This window comes from Dama dama, chromosome 22 (assembly GCF_033118175.1).
Source record: "Dama dama isolate Ldn47 chromosome 22, ASM3311817v1, whole genome shotgun sequence".
Taxonomy (NCBI): Eukaryota; Metazoa; Chordata; class Mammalia; order Artiodactyla; family Cervidae; genus Dama; species Dama dama.
Window position 1 is genome coordinate 19,158,248 of NC_083702.1, and position 11,881 is coordinate 19,170,128.

Sequence of the window (11,881 nt, forward strand, 5' to 3'; positions counted from 1 at the left end):
GAGGTGGGAGAAATTAGTCTACAACCTCTTGGTCCAGGCTCAGACCAAATGGCAGTCCTTGGATTGTGACCAAGTAATCACTGCAAAACAGTTCCCAGCAGCAAGTTACATCCGGACTTTCATGGAGACTACTGTAGGGCAGAGTGACAGCATGAAAGCAATCAAACCTATAAATAATGTTTTTTTTTTTAATTAAAGAAATCCAGTGTCTCAAAAACTTGTGAAAATGTGTTTAAAAAAGAAAGTCAGGGAGCCTGCTGCACCCTTTTGCTCACAGTAACTCCTCTACTTGTACTTTCTGGTATAAAGACACAGTGCAACAGCCTCTGCTGTGATTGGCCCTATTACATTATCTTTGTCCTGCAGCTGTACCTCTCAGGAGGGAAAACCAAACAGGGAACAAAGGGAAAGGCATTTCTACTACTGACAGGTGGATGCAAACCGAAAGCAAACCAGAAGCAAGAGCGAGACTGAGGGTGAGATGAGAGACTGGAGTGGAGGCTGCTTCAGAAATCTGCCAGAGGATGCTTTGGTTTGGGGGCTGAAGAAGCTGGACATCTAAAGTGCAATCACATTGGTAATAAATGATCATCCCTTTCTTCTGACTCCTCCCCCAGCTGATCATCCCCCACACCACGATAGGCAGCAGGCACATTTCGGGGTTTAGAGCGGCATACAAAGTCACAGCCATCCTATAGGGGGAAGAGCAAAAGAAGTGATCATGTGAAATCAGCAACTTTCAGGTGGGCACAGTGTGTTTATTGTCTAAGAAGGTGGCAAGAACTAGCTTTCTCCAGGGATAATGAACAGAAAACCCCAAAGCTCCAGTGATTGGCCTAAACTGAATTTGGGGAAACACCCTCTCCTCATGTAGGCCCCTAAATAGCTGGATCAGTTTCATAAACCTAAGCAACAGTACCGTTCTTCCAGTCAGTCTGGACGGTCAGACGTTAAGGTGCTATGTTACTTATTACCCTGTATTAGGGCAACCAATTGTCTTGGTTTGCTGGGACTTGGGGTGGTTTTAGCACCCAAAAGTCCTGTGTCTCAGGAAACCCTCAAGTCTGGGCAAACCAGGATGAATGGTCAGTCATCTGTTTTGTCTCCCAGCTGCCCTGTTACTTACTGCTACCAGGTTGCCAAGATCCTGCCAGAAGGCCAAGTGGGGAAACTGCTCCATTCCTTTGGCTCCGACCACCAGTCGCTGGTACAGGAACCCCCCGATGATATAGACTGCGACCAGTGAGGCAAACCTGTGGGGGAGAAAGACATCCATACTCAAAACCCGAGAATCAGTAAAGCCCATTCATTGTTACCTGTTTCCTAAGCTGTTCCATAAAAATGGAAAAACAAAAAGGGTAGTCAGTTGAAAGAAAAAGGGGGCTGGTAGAGCCTGCGAGAACCAATTAGAGTGCTGTCTGTCTGAGGAAACCTTTGGATCAGAAAAAAGCAAGACAGTGTGTGACTCACTTAGGGTTGAGAACAGTCACCATTAGATAAACAGTCCAATTTCTTCAAAAGTTCTAATAATCTAATAATGGGAGAGTAATAAAAACTGTCCAGTCCTCCAGTAGGGAAAAAACCCCATCTCCAAATTCATATATTATTGGGGATAAAACATTAAGTCTCATTTTTTTAAACTTGCAGTTTAAAGAGGATATTCACAGACTTCTTTCCCCTCCAATTATAATATAGCAAACAAATGCACACACACTATTTGGACCCGTATACTTCCAAGTGATTGCTGAGTTAAAAAAAAAGGCTTGGACTGATAATGGAAGAAGGACTCACGTGACAAGTAAGATAGAACCCACGCTAAGGTGGGAGATCTCTGGGGAACACGCCAGGCTGCTGTCCATCTCAAAGAGGTAGAAACAATCTTGGACTTTGCCTCGCTCCTCAGACACAGGGTTAAAGTTGTCCTGATGGTAAGAGGACAGACAAAACATTTATGTGGTAAGGTGTTTGCTTCTGACGCCTGTCTGAAAAGGAGCACAAACCCACAACCTCCCCCCTCCCCCCCAAACATTTGCTTTCTCTTGGTTTAAGAACTTATTTTCCATGTATGATGGAAGATGGATGCCTCTGACTCAGGGAAAAACTGAACTTCTACTTTTTAAAAATTTTTTGGCAGCTACCAAATGGCATTTGTGATCTTAGTTCCCCAACCAGGGGTTGAACTCACGTCCCCTGCACTGGAAGTGGCAAGTCTTAACCACCAGACTGCCAGGGAAGTCCCTGAATGTCTAGTTTTACCTCATCCACCCCAATTGTCTTGTTCCCTCTGGACTTTCTGTACCACCTCAGGTCAGTCCTTTCATCTCCTCTCTAGGCTCCCAGGCCCCGGGGTGCCTCACCGCTAGGGTGTGTCGATTGCAGGAGATCATCACCACTGCCCGCCGCTGCTCCCTGCCACAGTGGTTGTCATATTCATCTCCCCCTTTATAGATGAGCATGATCCAATTACCTGAGGATGGACAAGGAAAAAGGAGCTTGGGGTGGGGGAAAAGCAGAGACACACCTGGGTACTGTGGGAGCATGGAACCAAGTTCAGTGAAGTTGGTTTTAGTTAAAATAACCCTCAGGATGAACTCTGGTATACCAGAAATACCAGTTAAAACCTGCCCCTTTACAACAGCTTGTGTTCCCTTGTTAAGACAACTAAGAACCAGATATGCATACAAGAATAATTTTGATTTCCCACACTAAGAGGAGGCAACCGATAGTGCAAATAAAATTATGATCCATACTTAGTCATGACTCACATTCTCTGAATACCTGCTAACATCAAGAGGCTTCAATTACTGGGTGGCAAGGGAAAGCCTAAGATCTTAAATTAACCACAGATAAATTCAAAGTGGATGACTTTGAAGACTGGGGACACTTTTCCTTCTTCAGTATTTACTTGTTCAAATTTCTTTTGCAAAACCATTTGATTAATAATCATGTGAGGTGACCAAGATAAGGATTCTCCTTCCAACTTTGCGTATGAGAAAACAAAAAGTCAAATGATTTTTCAAAGTCATAGGATAAGTAAATATGAGCTGGATCAAAAATCTAGTCTTCTGACCCCAGGCCCAAACTGTTGACATTGTTTTTTATTATGTTATTTAAAGCAACAACAACCTGCACTTATTTATTTATCTGCTTAAGGGAATAAAATAAACCATAGTTGCTCACATAGTCCTTTCCAGCAATGATTTTATGACTTTTGAGAAATATTATCAACACAACTCAAGTTGGTGGGGAGACTTTTGTAGAATGACTGGCCTTCAAAAAGCTTAATTTCACTTTAACACAAACATATAAATGTCCTGAGCCTTGGTTGTGGTGGCGTGGTGGAGCTGGGTGTTTTGTGGTTTGCAGGTATCTCAGGTGAGCTGAACCACACACATCCATATGATACAGCCTGGGAAGGGCCCAGACATACAGGGTTATCACAGGGATTCAGTGAGCTGATCAACAGGGAGACTCTTACTTCCATTGAAGATCTGAGTCTCGTTGAATCTCCCAACTACTGTCTCCTTCCCGTTACTTTTGTTGATCTGCACCAGGCCTGCCCCAGAGGAGTGGTTGCCAGCTTCTCGGCACACCCGGAACACATAGCTGTACATGTCTGGGCTCTGGCCCACGGTGCTCTCAAAGCTGGGAGCAGAAATGCAGAGAGAGGAGGAAGAGGACAGTTAGAGCTGTCAGCCTTAGAAAGAGAAGCCTCTGTTCAAACAGTGTGTTCAACTTACTTATCAAACATCATGGCTAAATGTCCTAGTGAATATCTGTTGCATCTTGAGGTTAACTATGACCCAGACAGACTAACTGTTGATGACAACTGATGAAAATACAGACTCCAAGACAGTTAGTATTCTAGATATTTCTAGAATAATTGTCCTAGACTACGCTGAAGTATTAGCTAGTACCTCCCTGTGAATAAGGGTGTACATTCATGATATATATCCTAGTTCCTTAAAGATTATCTTCAGATTTATGTATCTGAAGATTCTTGACACTTATGATGACATGTTGTTGTTGCTTAGTCATGTTTAACCCAGGGATCAAACTCAGGTTTCCTACATTGCAGGCATATTCTTGACCATCTGAGCCACCAGGAAAGCCCCCTTCAGTTTCATTTTCAGTGTCCGACTCTTTGTGACCCCATGGACTGTATTCTTCAGGCTCCTCTGTCCATGAGATTCTCCAGGCAAGAATACTGGAGTGGGTTGCCATTTCCTTCTCCAGGGGTTCTTCCCAACCCAGGGGCTGAACCCGCATCTGCTGCTTGGCAGGCAGATTCTTTACCACTGAACCATTTTGGAAAGCCCTTACGATGATGTAGTAGTAGGCCTAAATATGTTCATCTGATACTTCTGAATATCAAGGTATCAAATAATGCTTTTTAATTCCTACAAGCTGGTCTCTTGGGTCCAGTCTTACCAACAGCTCCTCTTCTGCATAAAGTACCTGCACATCACTGCTGAACACTGGGCTAACTGTGCTCTCCATCATACAGTAAAGCAAGACAGCATGGCCAAATAAGGCCAACACTGTTAAAATACAGATTAGAACCATCTCTCAGAGGAGGTTACGATACATGTATTCCCTAGTAATATAACAAAAATTAATACAGTCAGTAAGAGGAGATTCTTTAATAAAGTTGTTTTTTCTCAAGGCCTTTAAGGTTCTTCTCATTTACCTTTTGTTAAATAGTGGTGTCAGCCTCTTCAGGAGAGCCAACTCTTTCTCTGATTCTTTACCCTTTTCTCCCACCAGGTCGCATGTTTTCTCTTCAGTCTGCCAAGATTCTCTGACTGCCACGCAGAAGAGCAGCAGCAGGAGCAGGCCAGTCCTCCAGGAGCTGTGGAGGGGGGACATCCTTTTGGGACAGGGAATGTGTATTTTGGGGAAACAGGGAGAGGATCGGGGAAAGAAATAGAGCACATGAATGTGTAATAAATGAATGGCATTTTTTTTTTTTAACCTGTTAATCTTCCACCCACCACCTATTACTTTACACTGGACAGTTTTCTTCATTATTATGATGTGGGGCTTTATCTTCTTGTCTCTATTTCAAGCTCTTTTTTTCCTCATTATCTAATATACAGAATTGGATGCTTAAGTCTCCAGGTTTCTTTTTTTCTCAAAACTTTTATTATCTTTTAAAAAATAATTTCATTTATTTTTAGCTGTGCTGGATTTTCAGTGCTGCATGAACTTCTTTCTAGTTGCAGCAAGCGGGGGTTACTCTCTAGTTGTGGTGTGTGGGCTTCTCATTGCAGTGGCTTCTCTTGTTGTGGAGCACATGTTCTAGGGCTTGTGGGCTTCAGTAGTTGCGCCTCCTGGCCCCTAGAGCACAGGCTCAGCAGTCATGGCACATGGGATCAGTTGCTCCAGGGCATGGGGGAACCTTCCTGGACCACGGATAGAGCCTGTGTCTCCTGCATTGGCAAGTGCATTCTTTATCACTGAGCAACTAGGGAAGTCTTAAAACATATTTTAAAAGACTCTTCCTACGTGATTCCCTCACCTGATACCACTCTCATTTCCAGTCTTTACTGTGCCCCTTTCATGTGCAATCAACAAAGTGGACAGCAGAGTCAGTGGGGCAGAGTTAGTGTACACAGACAGTTGTTGAGATTTCTGCAATGTGTGCATAAAACAAGAATACATTTTTGGTCCTAGAAGTTGTCAGAAGAATCAATCAATGGCTTAGAGAATATTTAAGTGTCACCAATGAAGAGTATTTTGATCTTGCTGAACAGTAAGATTCTTTGGCACCTGCAACAAATAGTACCTTTCAATATCTCTGTGCCAAAGCACCTGTGTCAGGAAACCCATACATCTATACACATATAGACACACATATAAAATATATAATAATATCTATCTATCACCTGTGTCAGGAAACCCACACATCTATACATATATATACACACACATACATACATACATTAATATCTATCACTTGTATCAGGAAACCCAAACACACAGACACACACTAATATCTACCTATCACTTGTGTCAGGAAACCCATACAACTACACACACACACACACACACACACTCACACAGATATTAGTATCTACCTATCACCTGTGTCAGGAAACCCATACATCTATACATAAACACACACACACATATTAATATCTACTTGTGTCAGAAAACCCATACATCTGTACATATATACACACACATATACTAATAGTTATCTATCACCCGTATCAAGATACTATATAAATCAATCACATTCAGTCTAATTCATAGGTAAGCCCTTCAGAACATAACTATAGGGCTGAGAAAAGGGAAAGCAGAGAACATAAAAGAATTACTTATGACAGCCTGATGGAGATATCCTTGCCTCCACCATTTAGTGAGACATTAGGTTGAGATGTTTCGTTATTTAAAGCTTAATACTAGTTCATTAAAACTACTTAAACCCTCCTCCTAAGATAATACTTGAATTACAATGAACACTTGATAAGAGCTAGTTGAAAGTTATTAAGAAAGATGTAAAACAGAGAAAGAGACCTGAATACTTTGGGCCCTAAGTCCTCATTTTAATATTCAGAAGCATCTAACAGTCTTTGTTCATACTTACCACAAAAATGATGAACAGAGATTAACATAACCACAGCACCTAAGATTTGACATCTATCTGTTCTGTCTCATCTCTAAAAAAAATCATTCAACCATTTAAATGATAGGATGAACAAACTTCATGAGGTCCAGATGAGTGGTCTGAGTAAGTATTCTAACACCCACCTCAAGCCATGAAATCCAAGAGTTTCTAGATTTCTAGTAAGTGTAACTGTCTTCCTACACTCCAGTTGCTGATAACTCTTGAGAATCACCAAGTCACTTTACAATTAACACATCCAATTCATATGATGCTTGAACTGTTTTAGGTATGGAAACATGTGGCTCTGTTTTCCAAACTCATTTTCTTTTCTCTAATTTCATTTATACACCTATGAACGGACTGTAGTGAAAGTGACAGTCGCTCAGTCATGTCTGACTCTTTGCGACCCCATAGACTGTAGCCTGCCAGACTCCTCTTTCTATGGAATTCTCCAGGCCAGAATACTGGAGTGGGTAGTCTTTCCCTTCTCCAGAGGATCTTCCCTACCCAGGAATTGAACCAGGGTCTCCTGCATTGCAGGTAGATTCTTTACCAGCTGAGTTACCAGGAAAGCCCATCAGGCTACTCTGTCCACAGGATTCTCCAACCAAGAACACTGGAATGGGTTGCCACAACCTCCTCCTGGGGAATCTTCCTGACCCAGGGATCGAACCCATGTCTCTTATGTCTCCTGCACAGGCAGGCAGGTTCTCTACCATAAGGGCCACCTGGGAAGCCCCTTTATACACCCAGGATACACTGATTTACTACTGCAGAAGAATTCACTTTGGTATTCATTAATCATCCCCCAGGCCATTGCTACCTGCTAATTTTATAAAGTATCACCAATTTTCCCGATACAAAGATTCAATTCTTCCAACTTTTTCTCATTTACAATAAAATATATTCATACTACAAGTCTAGACTTTGGCCTGAATACTCTTTAAAGTCCCCTAATTCTTCTTCATGCTGGCCCACTGATTCCATTGATTCTATTTAAAACTTAAACTAAGCAGAATTTAATAGGTACTAATAGGTACCTGAATAAATTTTCTCCACTATCCTAAACATATTTTTTTTTGAATGTCTGATCTTACTTATTTGTTACTCTTAGACCATCTCATTTTTTTTTTTTAAAGGGACATCTCATTTTTGACTGGACTCAAGACTCAGAGGTAGAAACTCTGAGAGGGGACAGCTTTCGTCTCTTAGCAATCTGTTCCTGGAGTCTTTCTTTGGCCCACTTCATTGTCTTGGCCAAAAGCTGAGCATCTCCTGGAGCCTGTTTCTCATTTTTCTTACCATGCTGTTTCTTCAAACAATACGTTGACATTTGTGTTGCACAATACTGGAGTAACAAGATGCTGATCTTGGGAGCTTTGGTACTAGGTTTCTCACCTTCTTTGTTTAGGGGCTACTTCGCAGCATACTTGTGGCCACACAGAAAGACCACAGTGGACTCTGCTAGCTCTTCTGCTAACCCCAAGTGACAAGCCACGGTTGCATCAGTGAGGCCAGGAGTATCCTTCTCTCCCTCTTTTACGATGACCAAATTGAGAACACTCAGACTGGCATCCATGTACAGATTTGCACTTTCTCCAGTCCTCCTTGGTCTGGAACAGGAATGCCCCTTACTCAGTAGCAGGTGCAGGCTCTGCCATGGGTCCAGACACCTTCTTCACGGGGAAACCTTGTTTGCTCGTCCCACCACTGATTCGGACCACACAACTCTTCCATTCTTCACCCAGAGTGTCAATAGCAACTTCTGCGTCTATACACTTCTCAGAAAAGATACGAAGTTTTTGTTCATCGTCCATTTCAATGAGTTTCTGACAACCAGTGGCTAGGAAAGAGATGTTCAGCTTCATCCTGAAGTGGCTGACCACACCGCCAAGGCACCACAAGAAACAGTTAAACAAAATTACACTTGATGTTCTGTTTCCCACATTCCACTAGGGCAACTAATACTCGGGAAGTCATCTCCCTGACTTGGTGTCTGCAGAGAGTAAGTATAGCCAACCCCAAAGTCTGAGCGTGCATGTGTCGTAAGTCACTTCAGTCTTGTCCAACTCTGTGACCCTATGGATGGTGGCCCGCCAGGCTCCTCTGTCCATGGAAGTCTCTGGGCAAGAATACTGGAGTCATTGCCATGTCCTTCTCCAGGGGATGTTCCCAACCCAGCGATCAAACCCGTCTCTTATTAAGTTTCCTGCACTGGTAGGCAGGTTCTCTAGCACCAGTACCACCTGAGCAGCTCCCTAAATTTGAGACTCTCTCCCATAAATACATTTAGAGCATCAATAGAAAATAGTTAACAGAGTGCTTGCTTTTTGCTAGGAATTTAACATGTGTGAAAGTGAAAGTGAAGTTGCTCAGTCGTGTCCGACTCTTTGTGATCCCATGGGGTGTAGCCTACCAGGCTTCTCCATCCATGGGACTTTCCCAGGCAAGTGTACTGGAGTGGGTATGTTAAATTCCTTCTCCAGGAATTTACTGCATAGGGTCTTGGTAAGGTTTAACTGGCTAATGTATGTATGGAATTTAACATACATTAACCAGTTAAGCCTTACCAAAACCCTATGCAGTAAATACAATTACTCTTATTTTACAGATGAGAAAACTAAACATAGTAAGTGAGCAGTGTGAACCAGATAGTCAGGCTCTGAGCTCATGGTTTACACTAACCACTACATGTACATCTTCTTTTCACATTAATTTTTTTGAATGATCAGAGCAGGCAGCCAAAGTCTTGCTTTCTTTCTGACAAAGCAAGAAGGGGAAGTGACCTCTCACAGTTCACAGAATAGAAGGCGGAATGAAGAACCCAGACCCCCAACTCCTATCTTCCCTAAATTAACTCACTGCTCAACACACAATGTGACCAACTGACTAAAATGAAATGAGGCTCCTTTTATTAGATTGATATTCTTTTTTCCAGGACCAGCTTTCTTGAGGGATGCTCGCACAGAAGGCTGTGTTCTTTGGCTTCGAAGTTAGTTCCTTATCTGTTAACAGTTGAGGATTTCTTTTCCCAAATTAGAACAAAGACTCTCACACAACTAGGAAAGGATGAACAGCTAAACACCCTGCAGTCAGCATTAGTTGAATTGAGCTTTTATTTGCTCATTGGTTCAAAAAGATAGGATAAGAATAAATTTATATTCTTCTCTTTCTTGCTTAAGGTTTGGCTACATTTGAGCTGCTTCTCTGATTCTGTGGCGTATGCGCTAAGAGCTTTATCTAGATTATGTTCATTAATCTTCACAACCCAGAAAAGCAGGTATAATTTCCCCCACTTTACAGATGAAGAAACTGATTCTTACAGAGCTGAAATTACTTGCTTTAGGTTATACAAGTATTAAAAGGTGTATGGAGTTAATAAGGCAACCGGAATGAGTCATGGCACAAAGATATTTTCTGAAAACTACCTGATAAAAAAAAGGAGTGCAACAATGTATCAGTAAGGGGATGAATTAGACAAGGAAATGGCAAGCCACTCCAGAATCCCTGCCTGGAAAACCCCATGGACAGAGGAACCTGGCCGGCTACAGCCCAAAGGGTCTGACACGACTGAGCAACTAAGCAAGCACACACAAGGGGATGAAATCCAAGGGCTGGGTAGTCTCTTTTTAATGTGCTACAATTAGATTCTCAAGGTGCAAGTTTAAGCAGCAAGGCTTAAAGATTTTGAAGCATCCCTTTCAACTTTCTTGTTCTATAACCATAGATTCATTTGGGTTAATGCTAAAAAATTCTCCTTCAATGGGATGACTGGAGCCAGGAACTGGAAAGAACTTTACATCGCTGGGCCCCTGTACCACTCACTTTCCCCAGTCCTTAAGACTAGCCATGAACATTTCCCGTTTGTCACTGGAATTTCTACTTTCTTCTCTCTGGCTCATTTTTGATACGGCGGCCCTTATCTCCAGTCTCCAGCTGCTCACACTTCTGGAAGAGTAGCCCTAACTAGCTGAACCACCCAACGTTGAAAAGCCTTAGAAAATCAGCTCCATGGACCAAACGCTGAAGCTCCCTACAAAGAGGAACACAAATCGCTCTATGAGGACTCTTAACACACATTCACCTCCCTCAAACTTCCTAGAGGGCTCCAGACAATGGCGCTGCGTCTGGTCTCCCGATTTTCCAACTGCTGAGGGCCATACCCTTTACAAACGAAGCCCCTTGACCTCCCTCCACGATGCGGGCCAAAACCCAGTCTACGGGTACGCAGTAACAACTCGAGCGGACTCCAGACTTAGCGATCTTCCTTTCCCTGCCTTCCAAACACTTAAATCCCTTCTCCAGTCTTGGAGATCCTTTCTCCCTCACTCCCTCGGGGGCTCTGTGACTCCCCAACCTCACGCCTCCGTTTTTCTGCCCTTGGGCTCCTTATGTGGAGTTTTGGGCTAAGACCCGGGTCAACCGAGACTTAAGAGATCCCGGCCCCCGTCACTGCCACGAGGGGTGAGCACTCTCCAGCCCCTCCTCCTCCACGCCCCTCATACTCACATGTCACGTGCAAAGAGAGCAGGCAAAGCTCAGAACCCCCGGCCCAGCAGCTGCCCGTCGCTCGGAGACAGGGCAAGCGAGGGGCCGGCCACAGACCCGGGTCCCAGAGCTCGTGGCGGAGCCAGCGTCCCTCCTAGCGACTAGCTGAGCTCCACTCTGGGAACCGGAAACAGGAAGCTCCGGGTGGCCGCTGGGCAACTGCTCCTCCCACTAGACCCCGCGGCATGTGACCGCAGAACCATTTGGCCCCTTTCCCCTTTCCGGCCTTTCAGATCATCCCGGACGCTGATTGGCCAGGATCGTGGGCGTTAGGCTCTTTCTCCACCGTAACAACTCCAATCCCTATCGAGAGTTGCGAGTTTAGTTCCACCTTTTCGGGTTGCCTTTCTACTAACGGGGGTCCCAGAGTCCCACCTCCTGGCCTCTCGGCTCGGGCCCCCAGTCACGCGGGGTCACGCGCGGTCACGCTCCCTGGTAGGTTGGACGGAGGGGGCACGAGAGGGCGGTGGCGGAAGCGGAAGTGCGGGGCGGGGCCTGCCCCCAGGCTGTGGCGGGAGCTGTAGTTCTCGCGCGCGACTGCTTCTCTCTGGTGCTGTTTCAGAACGGGTGCTGCCTCAACGTCTGCCGCCTGAGGGGGACGCTGGTTCGCCGTGTGCCGGCCGCGAGTCGTTTGATGTCCAACGTCGGCACCTAGACGATAGTGGAGAGCGTTGACTGGGTCGTCATCCTGACTTTCTTAACGTCACTTTACGTCCTGTC

General features: G+C 44.3%; 1 protein-coding gene across 3 annotated transcripts; it reads right to left on the reverse strand.

Annotated features, from left to right (window-relative positions):
* Positions 1 to 174: 174 nt before the first annotated feature.
* On the reverse strand, positions 175 to 11,609 carry M6PR (mannose-6-phosphate receptor, cation dependent). Of its 3 annotated transcripts, none has more exons than XM_061124900.1 (7): positions 11,537 to 11,609; positions 4,691 to 4,870; positions 3,479 to 3,645; positions 2,358 to 2,467; positions 1,792 to 1,922; positions 1,127 to 1,253; positions 175 to 692 (listed from the first exon to the last, which is right to left on the reverse strand). In XM_061124900.1, the coding sequence occupies exons 2-7, from the start codon at positions 4,867 to 4,869 to the stop codon at positions 570 to 572; spliced, it is 837 nt and encodes a 278-aa protein (XP_060980883.1). In that variant the 5' UTR covers position 4,870; positions 11,537 to 11,609; the 3' UTR covers positions 175 to 569. The 3 variants fall into 3 exon arrangements, with proteins under 3 accessions (XP_060980883.1, XP_060980884.1, XP_060980882.1); XM_061124901.1 differs by lacking the exon at positions 11,537 to 11,609 and adding an exon at positions 11,123 to 11,382 and having other exon boundaries at positions 4,691 to 4,852; XM_061124899.1 differs by lacking the exon at positions 11,537 to 11,609 and adding an exon at positions 11,123 to 11,382.
* Between the last annotated feature and the right edge of the window lie 272 nt (positions 11,610 to 11,881).